This window comes from Anolis carolinensis, unplaced genomic scaffold (genome assembly GCF_035594765.1).
Source record: "Anolis carolinensis isolate JA03-04 unplaced genomic scaffold, rAnoCar3.1.pri scaffold_12, whole genome shotgun sequence".
Taxonomy (NCBI): Eukaryota; Metazoa; Chordata; class Lepidosauria; order Squamata; family Dactyloidae; genus Anolis; species Anolis carolinensis.
In genome coordinates, this window is record NW_026943823.1 from 1,660,209 (window position 1) to 1,680,807 (window position 20,599).

General features: G+C 37.2%; 2 protein-coding genes across 6 annotated transcripts in view; one reads left to right on the forward strand and one right to left on the reverse strand.

Moving 5' to 3' along the window:
* atp1b4 (ATPase Na+/K+ transporting family member beta 4) overlaps window positions 1-1,344 on the forward strand; it is a 35,116-nt gene extending 33,772 nt beyond the window's left edge. For both annotated transcript variants that reach the window (XM_062963909.1, XM_008123593.3), the window contains exon 9: window positions 990-1,344. In XM_062963909.1, the coding sequence (XP_062819979.1) occupies window positions 990-1,151 (162 nt within the window). In that variant the 3' untranslated portion in view covers window positions 1,152-1,344. The remainder of the gene's footprint in view (window positions 1-989) is intronic.
* Window positions 1-20,599, reverse strand: part of lamp2 (lysosomal associated membrane protein 2) — a 42,316-nt gene that overhangs the window by 6,622 nt on the left and 15,095 nt on the right. The window contains exons 6-9 of one of the 4 annotated variants that reach the window (XM_062963906.1): window positions 18,772-18,891; window positions 15,934-16,000; window positions 13,126-13,293; window positions 1,441-3,069 (exon numbers count right to left, since the gene is read on the reverse strand). In XM_062963906.1, coding sequence (XP_062819976.1) covers window positions 2,930-3,069; window positions 13,126-13,293; window positions 15,934-16,000; window positions 18,772-18,891 — 495 coding nt within the window. In that variant the 3' untranslated portion in view covers window positions 1,441-2,929. Of the gene's footprint in view, window positions 1-1,440; window positions 3,070-5,104; window positions 7,629-9,833; window positions 11,420-13,125; window positions 13,294-15,933; window positions 16,001-18,771; window positions 18,892-20,599 lie in introns of those variants that run through there. The other 3 variants (XM_062963904.1, XM_062963905.1, XM_062963907.1) reach the window with 3 other exon arrangements.

Sequence of the window (20,599 nt, forward strand, 5' to 3'; positions counted from 1 at the left end):
ATGAAGTTTTAATATGTGGGTCCCAGTGTGTTTTGTGAATAATGTATGGCCCAAGTCATTGGTCTCTCTCTTTCTTATACAATTCACAGCTGAACAGTACATGTACGATATCCTCCACCTCTGATGCTCCACAAATACAAAATATAATAATAATAATAATAATAATCATCATCATCATCACACAGTCCTAGGCACTTGGGAAGTGTTCAACTTGTGATTTTGTGATACGAAATCCAGCATATCTATCTTGTTTGCCGTGTCAGACAATGCCGTTGTGTCAATAATAATAATAATTATTATTTTTATTAACATTGAGGCTGGGAGGCCATCTGTCAGGGGTGCTTTGCTTGTGCTTTTGGTCCACAAAGGCAGAAAGGAGTTGGGCTAAATATATTATTATTATTATTGTTGTTGTTGTTGTTGTTGTTGTTCAGTGGCCACCTGGGCAACTATCGTCCGGCCCTCCAATGGTCTGAGGGATCGTGAACTGCCCCCCAGTTTTAAAAGTTTGGGGACCCCTGATCTAGTGTTTCTATCTAAGGAGAACTCCTCTCCCTCGCTGCCAGCGCCACCTGGACTTTGTTGATTTTGACAATGCTGTGAAATCCTGTGAAAGGTCACCCTTATCACTAACTTCAGCATCCCTGCTAAACTCTGAGCTTTCCACATTCCCCTGATCAGCCTTCAACATGTCCTGAATCAACCTGGAGTAGCATTACAGCTTTAAAAACTATTGAAATTTCCAGAAATATGAAATAATCAGTATCCAGAAGTATGAAGAAACGGTGTATCCATTTCAACAGGAATTTTCTTTCTCCTTCCCAATTCATTTCCTTAAATGTCTGGCAGAGATGGGCAACCTCATTGGGTCTCTTGATATGTTAAAGAAGGGAAGACTCAATGGCTTAATGTATGTGTGTCTGATTGTTGCTTCACACTCCAGAGTTATTGCAAATCCTTACTGGCGTTTCCGGTGTCTCTTCTTCCAGGGCACCTATGCGCAACCCTTGGTGGCCATGCATTTCACCAACGTGACCCGGAACAAGGTCAATACCATTCAATGCCAACTGAACGGAAAGGGCATCATCAACGACTACAACAGCGACCGGTTCCTGGGGCGCATCATTTTCATGTTGCAGGTCGGAAACTAGACCGGGGAGCCGCCCGCCTGCACCGTTTCAGAGGCTAATAAAACTCTTCCCACCTCGGACGGAGAAACAAACGGCCGTTGACAAGAGCCGGGGGGATTCAGACCTGTTTGGGGAGGGGGCTATTTTGGTTTGTGTCTATGATGTATAGACTGTAGAATTAAATGTAATCGGAGTCGTTCACTTTGCAAACAAATACCCGACTCATGCAAGATCATATTCTGCAGGGAGTGTTTAAAACACCCAAGATACACAGATATCTATAGTAAATGCCAAAAAGCAAAACAAGTAGTCAACTGTTATACACAATTGTATTGTACAGTACTAAAGCTCATGAGCCAATTTAATCTAGAAATGAATAGCTTAACATAGAGTAAAATAAATGTAATAGTAGCAACAATAGTAGAGAAAAATAATAAATGTAATACCAATTTAGCACCAAAATATCACAATATATTGAAAACATTGACTACAAAAATAAAGTCCAAATTAGAGAAGAACTGTTTTTCCCCTTGCTGCCAGTTAGAAGGGTAAGCTCCGCCCACTTTGTCTCCTAGCAACCCACTCAGCCATTTAATGGCGCCCAGGGCCTCTTCACTCAGGCCTCTTCCACACTGCCTATAAAATACAGATTATCTGATTAGAACTGGATTATATGGCAGTGTAGACTCAAGGCCCTTCCACACAGCTATATAACCCATTTATAATCTTATAGTATCTGCTTTGAACTGGATTATCTTGAGTCCATACTGCCATATAATCCAGTGGATTTTATACAGTTGTGTAGAAGGGGTCTCATATAATCCAGTTTTAAGCAGATAATATAAGGTTATAAATATAGTATGTAATAATTACTGTGGTATAATAATACAGAACAAGAAGCGGAGAGCTGTGATATTAATGCCAATAACAAAATCCAAATTTAAAATTTACTATGGACAAGCCACTAGTTTTACTTACCTTTGCCCCTGCTTAAACCTTACTTTAAGGGAATAATTAATTTGGATTTTAATCTTTTTATTCTGTATTTGCACAAATACCTAGGAGTGGGTTGGTAGGCTAGTAGGCCGGGATGCTTTGTACATGGTTTTACTGTATGTATGGAATACAGAACAATATCGTCTCTAAAACCAGGACAGTAAATAAAGAGCAACAGTCTGAAAACAGGGAAATTGGGAATTCCAGAACGGAAACCATCAGGGCCAGCTAACACCTCCCAACCAAGGATCCCCTCAGGCAGGAAGCAGCCAGGCTTTGAAGCGGCAAGGCCATTAAATGCTAATCAAGGTGACTAATTGCAGCATTCATACTTGCCGCACTGAGACTATTCATTGCTATTCGACCTGGACAAACAAGAATCCCGCAAGGTAGAAAGTGGCCAGGCTTGCAAGCAGCGAGGCTATTCAGTGCTGTTCAACCTGGCCAACCAAGATTTCCCCTAGATAGAAAGTGGCCAGGCTTTGAAGCAAGGCTATTCAGTGCAATTCAAATTGGCCACAGCAACGAGAGTTGTATATAAATTCCGCCTTTGTGTTCGGTACGGACATAGTGGGGAAACACATGGAAGTGGCAAAGCTTTACTTCTTTAGGGGTAAAAATACATTCAAAAAAGATCCTCTTGAAGGGGACATCCACGTTTTGCTCGCCTGACCATTTGCCCAGCTTCTCTTCTCTTTTTTCGTCACTGTCGGGGAAATTCTGAACTCGGAAGCGTCTGTTAAGAGGTAAGGAAAAACAAACAACAGAAGAGGAGCAGCAGGAGCAGGAGCGGAAGCCAAGGGCTATACGGCTTGGTAGGCGCTGCTCTCCTTCCGCCTCCCGACCATGAAGCAGATGAAGGCGGCAATGAGGAGCAGGCCCACCACCACGGCCACCACGATGGGGATGATGAAGAGCAGGTCGGACGTCTTGCACTCCTCGGCTGCGGGACGGCGGGGAAGGAGACAAGACAGGAAGCCACGCAGTTAGCCAAGCAAGCCAGCAAGCAAGCAAGCCGAGGCGCGGAAAGGAGTCGGGGCAACGACAACCCCAAAAGATACATTTGGGAAACCAACGCAAAATACTTAATCTCATTTTTGGAATACTTATCGAGTATCTATACTTATCTGGCTAGGAATGAGGCGACAGCTCTGGAAATAAGAGAATGCATGGCACTTACCTGTTGCATTCGCCTGTGCATTTGCACATTTCCACAGCTGCATGCTAGACGCAATTGCAACCGCAGCTTTGTGTTAAATTATCATTTAAAGATCCTAAAGTATCTTTGCAAAATACTCCATTGTGATGCACCATAGAATCCAGGGCTCTTTGAGTAACACAACACCTGCTGCATTCGCCTGTGCATTTGCACATTTCCACAGGTGCATACTAGACACACTTGCAACCACAGCTTCATGCTACATTCCCATTTAAATGTAGGATATCCTAAAGTATATTTACAAAATACTCTGTTGCAATGCTCTATAGAATCCAGGGCTCTTTGAATAACACAACCCGTTGCATTCACCTATTTGCACATTTCCACAGCTGCATGCTAGGAAATCCCAAAGTATATTTGCAAAACACTTTGTTGTGATGCTTCACAGAATCCAGGGCTCTTTGAGTAACACAACACCAGTTGCATTCACCCGTGCATTTGCACATTTCCATAGCCACATCCTAGACACACTTGCAACCACAGATTTGTGCTACATTCTCATTTAAATTTAGGATATCCTACAGTATTTTTGCAAAATACTCCATTGTGATGCACCATAGAATCCAGGGCCACCACAAAACCTGTTGCATTCACCTGTACATTTGCACATTTCCACAGCCGCAAGCTATACACATTTGCAACTGCATATTCGTTGCACATTCCCATTTAAATTTAGGATCCTGAGTAACACAACACCAGTTGCATTCACCTGTGCATTTGCACATTTCCACATCTGCATGCTATACAGACACACTTGCAACCACAGCTTTGTGTTAGATTCTCATTTAAAATTAGGATATCCCAAAGTATCTTTGCACAATACTCCATTGTGATGCTCCACAGAATCCAGGGCTCTTTGAGTAACACAACACCAGTTGCATTCACCTGTACATTTGCACATTTCCACATGCGTATCCTAGACACATTTGCAACCGCAGATTCGTGCTACATTCCCATTTAAGATTAGGATATCCTAAAGTACCTTTGCAAAACACTCTGTTGTGATGCTTCACAGAATCCGGGGCCAACACAACACCTGTTGCATTGACCTGTGCATTTGCACATTTCCATAGCCACATCCTAGACACACTTGCAACCACAGATTCGTACTACATTCCCATTTAAATTTAGGGTATCCCAAAGTATCTTTGCAAAACACTCCGTTGTGATGCTCCACAGAATCCAGGGCTCTTTGAGTAACACAACACATGTTGTATTCACCTGTGCATTTGTGCATTCACCTGTGCATTTGCACATTTCCACATGCGCATCCTAGACACACTTGCAACCACAGTTTCATATTACATTCCCATTTAAGATTAAAATATCCCAAAGTATATTTGCAAAACACTTTGTTGCGATGCTCTATAGAATCCAGGGCTCTTTGAGTAACACAACATCTGTTGCATTCATCTGTGCATTTGCACATTTCCATAGGTGCACACTAGACACATTTGCAACCACAGCTTCATGCTACATTCCCATTTAAAATTAGGATATCCCAAAATATCTTTGCAAAATACTTTGTTGTGATGCTTCACAGAATCCAGGGCTCTTTGAGTAACACAACATCTGTTGCATTTACCTGTGTATTTGCACATTTCCACATCTGTATGCTAGACACATTTGCAACCGCAGATTCGTGCTACATTCCTATTTAAAATTAGGATTATCCCAAAGTATCTTTGCAAAATACTTCGTTGTGATGCTCCACAGAATCCAGGGCTCTTTGAATGACACAACATTTCAAAAAGCACGCTTTTTATTTAAAAGTTTATTTTATTTTTTAGTACCGAGAATGAGTTCAAAACAGCTATTTCAGCAAGTACAGACACCAAAGTAAACAACTGCGGTTGAGACTCTTGGCAGCACCCATTTCCATTGAACCACAGCTTCCTAGATCACCTGAACAACAAACTGTGGTTAACTGTTAACTATGGTTAGTTTTAAAAAACGAGCTTCAGAAACCAAGGCATGAACATGAGCAATATTACCCAGCATTGCTTGTTTAGTTGATAGGTTGAAAACTGAGCTTCTCAATGCCGTCTGTGGCCTATGGATAAGAGGTAGGACGAGTCGAAGGAAGGCAAAAAAATACCATTGCTACTTATTCCAAATTCTGTATGTCATGCCAAGCTATCCTTTCAATGTGACATGCAGATTTTAGAGAAACATTAGTGTATCACATGAACAGGGGTGGCATGCACACGCTATTTAAGACACTTCAAGATTAAATCAAATTTAATCAACGTCACTGCAAAGCCAAGGCTTCGTATTGATATTACAAGAATTAGGACACATTCTGATTATTCTGAACGGTTGAAAATAAAAACCAGAAGGCAAAGCCTGAGTAAGAAATTTGGGAAAATCAACACGTTCAGTGCATTTAATGGACAGAGAGGATGGCCATGCTCCAATGTCCATAAATGAGGCTCAAAGTGTTCAATAATATGCTCAAGAGCATGATCATTCACTCTTTTTTCAATACATTATTCCATTTCCTGGGCAGAGAACCAGCTCAGTTTTCCAACACTCTGCATTAAGGTTGCTGTGAGTTTTCCGGGATCTAGCGCCATGTTCCAGAAGCATTCTCTCCTGACGTTTCGCCCACATCTATGACAACCATTTTCAAGTTGCGAGGGGTGTTGGAAAACTATGCAAGTGGGGTTGATATTTATCTATGTCCTTGTCTGTCGGAGGCAAGTGTGAATGTTGCAATGGACCGCCTTGATTAGCACTGAGTGGCCTTGCAGATTCAAAGCCTGGCTGCTTCTTGCCTGGGGGAATCCTTTGTTGGGAGGTGTTAGCTGGCCCTGATGATTGTTTCTTGTCTGGATTTGCCCCGTTTTCTGAATGCAAGGCCAGACTTTGAAGCTGCAAGGCCATTCAATGCTAATCAAGGTGGCCAATGGCAACATTTCACACTTGTCACAGACAAGAGTCCCTTCTCCCACCCTGGACATCATTCCACAGGTGTGTGTGTGTGTATATGCATGTGTATATATGTATGTATATACAGCAGAGTCTCATTTATCCAACACTCACTTATCCAATGTTCTGGTTTATCCAACGCATTTTTGTAGTCAATGTTTTCAATACATCGTGATATTTTGGTGCTAAATTCGTAAATACAGTAATTTCTGCATAGCATTACTGCCTATTGAACTACTTTTTCTGTCAAATTTGTTGTATAACATGATGTTTTGGTGCTTAATTTGTAAAATCGTAACCTAATTTGATGTTTAAAAGGCTTTTTCTTAATCTCTCCTTATTATCCAACGTTCTGCTGGCCCATTTATGTTGGATAAGTGAGACTCTACTGTATATGTATGTGTATATATGTATGTGTATATGTGTATATATGTATGTGTATGCATGTATGTATGTGTGTATACGCATGTGTGTATATGCATGTGTGAATATGTATGTGTATATATGTATATGTATATAAACCCCACTTGCCTAGTTTCCAACAGACCTCACAACCTCTGAGGATGCCTGCCATAGAGGCGGGTGAAACATCAGGAGAGAATGCTTCTGGAAGATGGCCAGACAAGCCTTTAAAACTCACAGCAATCCAGGAACACGGAAAGCCTTTGACAACACAGTGTGCATTAAAATGCACAATGCTCAGTGCACCCCAAACAAATCCATCCAATTCCATGCAACGGGTTGTATCTGGTCTTTCGTACATTGTTTTAAATGAGTGCCATTTGAACGGTGTTTCTCTGCAAGTCGGGACTTGCATTTCAGAAGCGAGACTTGGCGATATGTGGCCCGGTTGCCTTTTCCGGATTCCTAATTTTCCTCTCGTTCTCGTAGTTTCACATCCAATATACACCGCCTCGCGTAAATATAACTTTGGCCAAGACATACCGTAGTGTTTGCATCCGAAAGGGAGAGGAAGCCACACCGACTGAGGCACCGTGGTTCATTGGGAAGCCCGTTTTAAGGACCAAGGCAAATTACACTGGACCGGGTGTATTGGCACGGCTTAAATTACAATACGAAACGAGTCCGTTTCTGCGAATGAAGAGCCGGCGCAGCACGCAGGGAGCGTTGCACGGAGACCGGCCTCGTTCTCAAGGTGTGCGTTGCAGTGGCCAACTCTTCAGAGGCACATCTCGCCCAGAACATCCCTTCTCAGAAATGCTCATAGCCAACCTGGCGGGTCCCGCGGCCAAAAACATAAGCCAAGAGAACCAGGGAAATCAATCCCGCCAGAGCCGCTCCCACCATGATGGGCACAAAGAAGTTGTCCACCTCTGGGCTGCAGTCTTCCGCTGGACGGAGAAAGGACAGAACAACACACAGTTTAAAGCATTCGGACCCCATTCCGGTCTTGGTCACAACAGCATGCAACGGTTCTCTCATTCAAAGCAATGGAGAGGACCGCTTTGGCTATTCCTCCAAGCTACAACTCCCGTCAAGCTTCAACCGACTTGGCCAATGGTCAATATAGTAGTAGTAGCAATAATATTTATTTTTATTTATTTACTATATTCATATTTATTTATTTATATTTATTTACTACATTTATATTTATTTATTTTTATTTATTTACTACATTCATATTTATTTATTTATATTTATTTACTACATTTATATTTATTTATTTATTTTTATTTATTTACTATATTCATATTTATTTATTTATATTTATTTACTACATTTATATTTATTTATTTTTATTTATTTACTATATTCATATTTATTTATTTATATTTATTTACTACATTTATATTTATTTATTTATTTTTATTTATTTACTACATTCATATTTATTTATTTTTATTTATTTACTACATTTATATTTATTTATTTTTATTTATTGACTATATTCATATTTATTTATTTATATTTATTTACTACATTTATATTTATTTATTTATTTTTATTTATTTACTATATTCATATTTATTTATTTATATTTATTTACTACATTTATATTTATTTATTTATTTTTATTTATTTACTACATTCATATTTATTTATTTTTATTTATTTACTACATTTACTTATTTATTTCTTTTTATTTGCTACATTTATATTTATTTATTTTATTTATTTACTACATTTATATTTACTTATTACATCACTTTTTCCCCCGCCCTTCTCACCCATCCGGGGACTCAGGGCGGCTTACAATATAAACATACACATGATAATATTTATTTATTTACTACATTTATATTTATTTATTTATTTATTTTTATTTATTTATTACATTTATATTTATTTATTACATCACTTTTCCCCCCGCCCTTCTCACCCATCCGGGGACTCAGGGCAGCTTACAATATAAACACCTACACAATAATATTTATTTATTTACTACACTTATATTTATTTATTTATTTATTTATATTTACTAGATTTATATTTATTTATTACATCACTTTTTCCCCGCCCTTCTCACTCATCCGGGGATTCAGGGTGGCTTACAATATAAATATACACATAATAAATTTATTTATTTACTATATTTATTTATTTATTTTTATTTACTACATTTATATTTATTTATTACATCACTTTTTCCCTGCCCTTCTCACCCATCCGGGGACTCAGGGAGGCTTACAATATAAACATACACATAATAATATTTATTTATTTACTACATTCATATTTATTTATTTATTTTTATTTATTTACTACATTTATATTTATTTATATTTATTTATTTACTACATTTATATTTATTTATTACATCACTTCTACCCCGCCCTTCTCACCCATCCGGGGACTCAGGGCGGCTTACAATATAAACATACACATAATAATATTTATTTATTTACTAAATTTATATTTATTTATTTATATTTATTTACTACATTTATGTTTATTTATTACTATATTGTACTATATCCTTATATGGTAATATTACATTTAATATATAATACACACACACACACATGCACACACATGAATATATATAATATTAATATTAATAATATTATGTTGTAATACAATGTAATAATAATTATAATTCACTATTATAATTGTATATTTATATTACATGCAATATTACTAATAATATTGCAATATAGTTGTATAATATAATATATTGTATGTATATATACTTGTAAACCGCCCTGAGTCCCTTTGGGGTGGGAAGGGCGGTATATAAATGTCGCAAATAAATAAATAAATAATAATTATTAATAATATTATTGTTACTCGCCTCTCCTCGTGGCTTGAGGTGGGTTACAGTATAAGGATGATGGGAGTTGCAGATGAAAACATATGGAGAAACTCACTATGAAGTCTCGGATACATCATTTATTGGTCTTTAAGAGGGGCTTTTTCAGTCTTAAAAAAAGGGCTGAAAAACTAGGCTTATACTCGAGTATATACGGTATTCATAAAGTGCGTGAACAAGATCAACACCTTCTTCCTACAACTTGTTGCTTTCTTTCTTCCCAACGAACTCAAACTTTTGCCTTTGGGATGAAAAACCCTGAATGAAGCAGGATGACCAAGCCGCCTTAGGAAGAGAAAAGCCTTTATTCAAGCGTTTGGTACAGACAAAACAACCGAGTGCCCAAGCAAGAGATACAAAGATGGCAGGTTAAAAGCAGACATGAACATTGGAAGTGTTTACAAGCCAGTTAACTCTGAGGTTAGATCAAGTGTTTTGATGCCTTTAGTTTTAGAAACACTCAACTTCTCACTTTGGGGAAGCAATGGCTATCCGAAACATACATGATGTGCAGAGACAATTGCATTGACAAATACAATAAAGCACAGAAACAAGCATGCATCATCATCATCATCATCAATCAGAGTTGTTTCCCAAAGATTTTGAACTACAAGCAAGGAGGTCAAAGCAGACCGAGAGTCATAAAAGTGATTTCCAACAGCGGCGAGAGAAACGGACCAACTCGGTGACGGCGATGCGCAAGGATCTCTTTGGAGGCGGTTTTGGAAAAAGTTTTGCAAAAACTATGGCTTCGGTGCTGTTTGGTAAATAAAGCGAACCGAGCAGCCGTGCCGCTGTTGTGTGCAGACAAGTGGTAATGTGGGAATTCACTCCTTAGACCAGGCATGGGCAAATTTGGGATCTGTAAGTGTTTTGGACTGCAAATCCCACCATTCCGCTGTTAGGAATGGTGGGAGTTGCAAAATATGAATATAATAGCCCGACCAAGAACCCATGAAATCGTACCTTACACACCTGGCCTTCCTTTTCCCCTTTAGCATTAATGAACCTACGATGCTTTACGAAGCATGGCTGTGTTTTCCAAGTATTTGTAAACTTTCTTGAGCACATAAATAAGCGAAAATGGTAGCGTCTGAGGCAGCGGCTAAATCTAAAAAAGCCTTTCATAACAAATCCAGACTTTACTGTACAAACTAAGGACACTTAAAAGAAGTAGTAAGTTCTTATTCTCGAAGGAAACTGAATTGGAAGTTCTTCTTTCTGTTCTCCGAACCTTCTCCAAACCTATCACGGGACACTATTGAGGTTTACAAGCAAGTTACTATTGCAATGGAAAGAATAAGAAGTGCTTCTTAGTGTTTACCTTCTTGCCCTGCATTAGTCAGGCCTAAGATATTATTGTTCAGTGTCCAGAGCTGGACGAGGACCGTTTAATGTACTATAAATTCCAGGCTACAGTCATGTAAGTGGCCAAGGCAACAGCAACAACCTCCAGATTCTCTCTAATATACTGAACGAGTCCAAGTAGAGAGTACGGTAATTCCCTTTTCCGTGGCCGACTCACAGATACAGGTTAACGTTACATACACGAATGCTTAAAGCTAGCTTTGCCACAGCCTCCAGTCTGTTCCAGTGAATGTTAACCAGTCCGTATTAGGATCGGAAGAGGTATGTTCTCGGTCAATGGCTTTTAAAACAAATCTGGGGCACCTCCGCCTTGTTAAGAGTCTCGTTCCCGTCGCGGTGCAGCGTTATCCCAGTCGCTAGGTTTTTACAGGGTCTGGTATCCAGCGTAACTTTTCCTCCGCCCAATTACGTACGCAACCACTATCATGACAATCAGGGCTGCCAGAGCGGCGCCAACTACAATGGGGATTAGGACGGCGTCGTCGTCCAGCAAACACTCTTGCGCTGCAGGAGAGAGAGTGGCGACAAAGGGGGAGAGACAGGCGCCGGGCGTTAGGAAGGGTGGGAGTTGCAGTCCAAAACACCCGGACCGGGCCCACGCTGGCCCACACTTGCTCTAGATCAGGGGTCCCCAAACTTTTTAAACAGGGGGCCGGTTCACGATCCTTCCGACCGTTGGAGGGCCGGAATATAGTTGGCCACTGAGTAATAATAATAATAATAATAACCAATAATAATAATAATAATAATAATAATGGTTGGAAGAGACTCTTTGGGCCATTGAGTCCAATCCCCTTCTGCCTTTGTGCACCAAAAACACAAGTGAAGCACCCCTGACAGATGGCCACCCCAGCCTCAATGTTATTAATAATAATAATAATAATAATAATAATAATAATAATAATGGTTGGAAGAGACCCCTTGGGCCATTAAGTCCAACCCCCTTTTGCCTTTGTGCACCAAAAACACAAGTGAAGCACCCCTGACAGATGGCCACCCAGCCTCAATGTTATTAATAATAATAATAATAATAATAATAATAATAATAATAAGAGTTGGAAGAGACTCTTTGGGCCATTGAGTCCAATCCCCTTCTGCCTTTGTGCACCAAAAGCACTAGCAAAGCACCCCTGACAGATGGCCTCCCCGCCTCAATGTTAATAATAATAATAATAATAATAATAATAATAATAATAATAATGGTTGGAAGAGACCCCTTGGGCCATTAAGTCCAACCCCCTTTTGCCTTTGTGCACCAAAAACACAAGTGAAGCACCCCTGACAGATGGCCACCCAGCCTCAATGTTATTAATAATAATAATAATAATAATAATAATAATAATAATAATAAGAGTTGGAAGAGACTCTTTGGGCCATTGAGTCCAATCCCCTTCTGCCTTTGTGCACCAAAAGCACTAGCAAAGCACCCCTGACAGATGGCCACCCAGCCTCAATGTTATTAATAATAATAATAATAATAATAATAATAATAATGTGTTTTTGTGATACAAAATCCAGCATATCTATCTTGTTTGCTGTGTCATACAATATAGTAATAATAATAATAATAATAATAATAATAATAATGGTTGTAAGAGAAGAAGAGACCCCTTGGGTCATTTAGTCCAAGCCCCTTCTGCCCTTGTGCTGTGGGGGCCGGATAAATAGCTTCGATGGGCCGCATCCGGCCCCCGGGCCTTAGTTTGGGGACCCCTGCTCTAGATGATGAAGTAGGCATTTGTTACACGAAACTGTAGTTATTATTATTATTATTATTATTATTATTATTATTATTATTGGTTGTTTTGTCAAATGTCGAGGTTGGGGGGGCTGTAGTTATTATTATTATTATTATTATTATTATTATTATTATTATTATTATTATGGGTTGTGTTGTCAAATGTCAAGGTTGGGGGGGCCTGTAGTTTTGTGGGTCGCCGTGATGCCAGCACTCTTTTATATATATAGATGTATTAGATAGATTATTATTACTATTAAGACTTACAAATTTATTAACACTAATGCCAACACTCTTACCCTTCCCCGTTTCCCGATCATGCCGTTTAGAAATAAATAAAAAATAAATAAATAACGGGGGGAAAGAGTTGTGCTAACAGTATAACAAGTTAGAAAATAACTTTTGACCCAACGGAAAGTCTAATTGTGACGGAATCTCGATATGGCAATGCTCCGGATGGCTCCGTCCTTACCTGTGGCGTACTGGTTGTCCTTCACGTCGAACGGCTGGACCTTCAAGTCGAAGATGTTCAGTTTGTAGCCGGGCGTCACGGCCAGCGTCTCCTCCTTCCGGCACATGTAGGAGCTCCCCACGGTCGCGTCCCAGTAATCGAGGCTCCGGTTTGCGGCATTGAGCGTCGCTAAAGGAAACAAAGTCATGTTATAACGAAACTGCCTTGCGCGGTTGAGGTCCCGTCTTATTTCTAACATCATCTCTATATATAAAAGGGTAATGAAATTTCGGCCTAGGACAAAACAACAAAACTACACATCCCACAAAGACTAAACTTGGCAACACAATCCCTCATCCATGCCTCTACGTTCATACAACAAAAAGAAAAGAAAAATAAAGTCCTAATTAGAGGGAGAGGAATAATTGTTTTTATCCAATTGCTGCCAGTTAGAAGGCTAAGCTCCGCCCACTCGGTCTCCTTGCAACCCACTCAGCCCAAGGGACAGGCAGAGTTAGGCCTCACTTAGGCCTCTTCCACAGATTATCTGATTTTAACTGGATTATATGGCAGTGTAGACTCAAGGCCCTTCCGCACAGCTATATAACCCATTTATAATGGACTTAATGTCAGGGGAAAACCTTTACCCTTGACCTTAACTACCACCAATTCCTCAATACTTTATTTCCCAGACCACCAGACTTCGCCACAGCAACGCGTGGCTGGGCACAACTAGTCTATATATATAAAAGGGTAATGAAATTTCAGCCTAGGACAAAACAACAAAACTACACATCTCAGAAACACTAAACTTGGCAGCACAACCCCTCATCCATGCCTCTACGTTCATACTACAAAAAGAAAAGAAAAATAAAGGCCTAATTAGAGGGAGAGGAATAATTGTTTTTATCAAATTGCTGCCAGTTAGAAGGCTAAGCTCCGCCCACTTGGTCTCCTAGCAACCCACTCAGCCCAGGGGACAGGCAGAGTTAGGCCTCACTTAGGCCTCTTCCACACTGCCTATAAAATACAAATGATCCGATTTTAACTGGATTATATGGCAGTGTAGACTCAAGGTCCTTCCACACAGCTATATAACCCATTTATAATCTTATATTATCTGCTTTGAACTGGATTATCTTGACTCCGCACTGCCATATAATCCACTTCAGTGTGCATTTTATACAGCTGTGTAGAAGGGGCTTCATACTTCGCCACAGCAATGCGTGGCCGGGCACAGCTAGTAGCTATATAATGTGGAAATCATGTCACTGCTATTTATTAATATTTATTAATCCGTGTTAGTAAATGCTGGAAACCATGTGTCTGGATGGCCCGACGTAGTCCACTCAGAAAGAATGTATTTATTTACTTTATTTATTAGCAATATTTATATCCCGCTCTTCTCACCCCAAAGGGGACTCAGGGTGGCTCACAAGTGCTATGTACATACAATATATTATATTATTTTTATAGCACGATATAAGCATTATATACAGTAGAGTCTCACTTATCCAACACTCGCTTAGCCAACATTCTGGATTATCCAACACATTTTTGAAGTCAATGTTTTCAATATATCATAATATTTTGGTGCTAAATTCGTAAATACAGTAATTACTACATAGCATTACTGCATATTGAACTACTTTTTCTGTCCAATTTGTTGTATTACATGATGTTTTGGTGCTTAATTTGTAAAATCATAACTTAATTTGATGTTTAATAGGCTTTTCCTTAATCCCTTCTTATTATCCGACATATTCGTTTATCCATCGTTCTGCCAGCCCGTTTATGTTGGATAAGTGAAACTCTACTGTATTACTATATCGTACTATAACACTATATTGTAATATTATTAGTAATATTACAGCAGAGTCTCACTTATCCGAGCTAAACGGGCCGGCAGAAGCTTGGATAAGCGAATATCTTGGATAATAAGGAGGGATTAAGGAAAAGCCTATCAAATTCGGTTATGATTTTACAAATTAAGCACCAAAACATCATGTTATACAACAAATTTGACAGAAAAAGTAGTTCAGTGTGCAGTAATGTTATGTTGTAATTACTGTATTTACGAATTTAGCACCAAAATATCACGATATGTTGAAAATATTGACTACAAAAATGGCTTGGATTATCCAGAGGCTTGGATAAGTGAGGCTTGGATAAGTGAGACTCTACTGTAATAATAATAATAATAATAATAATAATAATAATAATATAATATTATTATACGAAATCCAGCATATCTATCTAGTTTGCTGTGTCATAATAAAATAATATATTATTATTATTATTATTATTATTATTATTATTATTATTATTATTATTATTTTCCCTTCTTCTTTTGCCTCGATATAGATATGACGGGTGTTTTATTTCTCTGGACCACTAGTAATATAATAATAATAATATATTATAATATTATATATAATTATACTTATTATTATTATTACAGTAAAGTCTCACTTATCCGAGCTAAACAGGCCGGCAGAAGCTTGGATAAGCGAATATCTTGGATAATAAGGAGGGATTAAGGATAAGCCTATTACACATCAAATTAGGTTATGATTTTACAAATGAAGCACCAAAACATCATGTTATACAACAAATTTGACAGAAAAAGTAGTTCAATACGCAGTAATGTTATGTTGTAATTACTGTATTTACGAATTTAGCACCAAAATATCATGATGTATTGAAAACATTGACTACAAAAATGGCTTGGATAATCCAGAGGCTTGGATAAGTGAGACTCTACTGTATTAACAAACAGTCAAGCTAACTAGAAGCCAAAGGATGGTTCACGACAACAAAAACACTTACCGTTCTTCGATTCGATCACCGTGATGTTCACTTCCGTCAGAGAAAATCTTTCGATGGTTGTGTTTTTCTGTATAACAAAAGCAATTCGTCAAGTTATAGACACAAACTAGTGTATCTACCCCGCGTTGCCCGCTTTCTTTCAACCTATTTTCTTTTCCCCCTCCTTTTCTTTTCTTTCTCTTCCTTCCCTCCTTTTTCTTTTTATTTCTTCACCTCCCTCCCTTCTTTTTCCTTCTTTCCTTCTTCCTATCCCTTTTTTCTTCTTTCCCTCCTTTTTCTTTTTATTTCTTCACCTCCCTTAAATTAACTGCATTTCCCTCCCTTCTTTTTCTTTCTTTCCTTCTTCCTATCCTTTTTTTATCTTCCTTCCCTCCTTTTTCTTTTTATTTCTTCACCTCCCTTCCTTCTTTTTTTCTTTCCTTCTTCCTATCCTTTTTTATCTTCCTTCCCTCCTTTTTCTTTTCCCTCCCTTCCTTCTTTTTCTTTCTTTCCTTCTCCTTCCTTCTTCCTTTCATTTCTTATCTTCCTTCCCTCCTTTTTCTTTCTTCCCCTCCCTTCTTTTTCTTTCCTTCCTTCTTCCTTTCCTTTCGTTTATCTTCCTTCCCTCCTTTTTCTTTTTCTTTCTTCCCCTCCCTCTCTCATTTTTCTTTCTTTCTTCTTCCTTTCGTTTTTTATCTTCCTTCCCTCCTTTTCCTTTCTTCCCCTCCCTCCCTTCTTTTCCTTTCTTTCCTTCTTCCTTTCTTCTTCCTTTCCTTTATCTCCCTTCCCTTCTTTTTCTTTCTTTCCTTCTCCTTCCTTCTTCCTTTCCTATTTTATCTTCCTTCCCTCCTTTTTCTTTCTTTCCTTCTTTCCTTCCATCCCTCCCTCTTTCCTTTCTCAGTTTTCTTTCTCTTCCTTCCTTCCCTTCTTTCCTTTCTCCTCCTCTTTCTTCTTCCTTCCTTCCCTTCTTTTTCCTTTCTCTGTTTTCTCTTCCTTCCCTTTTTCTTTAGTTCTTTTCTTCCCTCCCTTCTTTTTCTCGTTCCTTCCTTCCTTCCCCTCCCCATTCTCCTCTTTCCCTCCCTCACAATATTTCCATGGCACTATATATATATATAATTTATTTGTTCACACAGCATATATATATATATATATATATATATATATATATATATATATATATATATATAATTTATTTGTTCACACAGCATATATATATATATAAAATTTATTTGTTCCCACAGCATATATATATATATATATATATATATATAAAGTTTATTTGTTCACACAGCGCATATATATATATATATATATATATATATATATATATATATATAAAATTTATTTGCATATATATATATATATATATATATATATATATATATAAAAAATTTATTTGTTCACACAGCATATATATATATATATACTAGCTGTGCCCGGCCACGCGTTGCTGTGGCTGAGTCTGGTGGTGTTGGTCAGTCTACATTAGGTTGTATTTATGCTGTGACCTCCACCTTCTTTATACTCACATTAGTAGTAGTATTTGAAGTCTGTTACCTTCTTCAATTTTTGTGTTGATTGATAATTGCTTGAGATCCCTGTTGTCTTTGGTTTGTTGTTAGTTGTAATGTCTGATTCTGCTGAGTGTGGTTTATATTTTTATTGTGGTACAATAGTCTTTTTTTTGCCTGTGTAGGTGTTTATTATTATTGTTGTTGTAGTGGTCATGAAGGTTGGATAAGTTAGATGCTACTGTATTTTTTGGAGGCCCAGTGTAGCACTGACTGGCCTCTCAGCCTCAGTGCCTGGCTGTTTCTTGCCTGTGATGGTGTTGATTCTTATTGCTGTTGTTGTTGTCATTGTTATTATTGTAATTGTTTTTTTTGGAGGCCAAGTGTGAATGTAGGGATTGGGGAGGTGGATGAGTTGTGTTGTCAAATTTTGTATTTGTTATAGTCACAATGCGTTGTTGTGAGTTTTGTGGGTCCGGATTGTGGTTTTGTGGTGTGGTTGTGTTGTTACAACCGGGAGGCAAGGTTTTTGCATTGTGTTGTCAAGTTTTATATTTCTGGAGTGTTTAGTTGTGTGCCAAGTTTCGTATTTCTGGGACGTTTAGTTGTGTTGTTATAGTCATGATGCATTGTTGTGAGTTTTGTGGGTCCGGATTGTGGTTTTGTGGTGTGGTTCTGTTGTTACAACCTGGAGGGAAGGCTTTGGCGTTGTGTTGCCAAGTTTCGTATTTCTGGGGCGTTTAGTTGTGTTGTTATAGTCATGATGCGTTGTTGTGAGTTTTGTGGGTCCTGTGTGGTTTTGTGGTGTGGTTGTGTTGTTACAACTGGGAGGCAAGGCTTTTGCATTGTGTTGCCAAGTTTTGTATTTCTGGGGAGTTTAGTTGTGTTGTTATCGCATGATGTGTTGTTGTGAGTTTTGTGGGTCTGGATTGTGGTTTTGTGGTGTGGTTGTGTTGTTGTAACCTGGAGGCAAGCCTTTTGCATTGTGTTGCCAAATTTCGTATTTCTGGGATGTTTAGTTTTGTTGTTATAGTCACTGCGCAAACAACTTTATCATTTTATATATATAGATATATAAAATTTATTTGTTCACACAGCATATATATATATATATATATATATATATATATATATATATATATAAATTTATTTGTTCACACAGCATCTTTCTTTCCCAGCGACGTCACAGAATAAAGTACCGAATATACTCGAGTATAAGCCGACCCGGACACCTCACTCGAGTATAAGCTGAGGGGGGCTTTTCCTGCTCTAAAAATGGGCTGAAAAAATCAGGTTATACTCGAGTATATATGGTATCCATGCATGCACATGGCGGGGAAATGCTCACCACGGCAAAGACGAAGTCCACTTTGCATCTGTCGTCGGTCAACGTGAGCACAGAGACTTGGCTGCCGCAGCTACCACTAGCAACCGTGGTGTTCGGATTGAAGTTAATGATCAGAGGAACCTTGAAAAAGAGAGGGTCAAATAGTCAAACATGGGTGATTTGGACTGCAACTCCCACCATTCCTCACAGCCTCAGACCCTTTCCTTTCCCCTTCAGCCGCTTAAGCCAGGTGCCAAAGGGACGACTTCATGGGTTCTTGGTAGGGCCTGAGCTTAAATTAATATAATTAAAGGAAGACTGACATGGTCTAATGATTTCTAGGCCCTCCAGAATTACTCAATTTCCAGCATTAGGTGGACCATACAGGATGTAAAGATTCATAGCTAGGATATACATAAATAATATATAAATAAATAATAAACAATAATAAATAAATAAATAAATAATATATAAAAATATATAAATATATAAAATTACATAAAAATAATACATAAAAATACATAATAAGTATATAAATAAATAATAAACAATAATAAATAAATAAATAAATAAATAATATATAAAAATATATAAATATATAAAATTACATAAAAATAATACATAAAAATACAAAATAAGTATATAAATAAATAATATACAAAATATATATTAAAATATATATGTATATCAATTTTTAAAAATATATAAAAATAGATATAGAAAAATATATAGCTAATATATAAATAAATAAATATATAAAATATATATTGAAACATATAAAAAAATTAAAATCTATATTAATATATATTAAAATGTTTAAAAATACCTAAAAATAATATATAAAAATACCTAAAAATAATATATAAAAATGTATAATAAATAATATATAATAAGTAAATCGTCGTATTCTTGTCCAATTTTTCCATTTAGTTGTTTAACCATCCATAGCAGTCAATTTGTTTTTTATTGTATCAAGAAAAATGATATATATATGTTAAAGAAAATGTAACACTGTTGCTTACAAATCTTGCAATAAAAATAATTTTAAAAAATAAAAATAAATAATATATATATAAAATATATATTAAAAATATAAAAATATAATATATATATATCAATTTATAAAAATATATAAAAATACATAAACATATAATATATAATAAATTATATATATATATATATATATATATATATATATATATATATATATAAAATAATATAAAATATATAAATAATATATAAATATGTGTGAGTATGTCTGTATGTTTCTTTTTCCAGCGCAGGGCCTATTGCATTATCCAAACTGGGATGCTCTGTTATTATTTCCATCTCTTATCAATAATATTTATGACCGCCTCCACTTGCAGGGCACAACAGGGTATTCAGAAGCATTTTCAATGTATGTAATAATAAGATGCACTGTTTTTCTTTTCCAACCATACAACAGACCATACAAGTCAGCAGTTACAAATATGGGAAAAGGCACTTAATTTATGCACATACTTTATAAAATATTAACATTGATATGAGCCTGGTTTCCTGCTTGTGTCACTGCTGTTGAAGTGTTTATAGTTTAATGTTATATATATATAAATAAATAAAAGAGTGATGGCATCACGGCGACCCACAAAAACAACAAAACTACAGGCCCCCCAACCTCGAAATTTGACAACACAACCCATCATCCACGCCTCTAGGTTGATACAACAAAAAGAAAAGAAAAATAAAGTCCTAATTAGAGAGAGAGAGGAATAATTGCTTTTATCCAATTGCTGCCAGTTAGAAGGCTAAGCTCTTCCAACTTGGTCTCCTAGCAACCCAATAAAAAAAATAATTAAAAACACTAAAA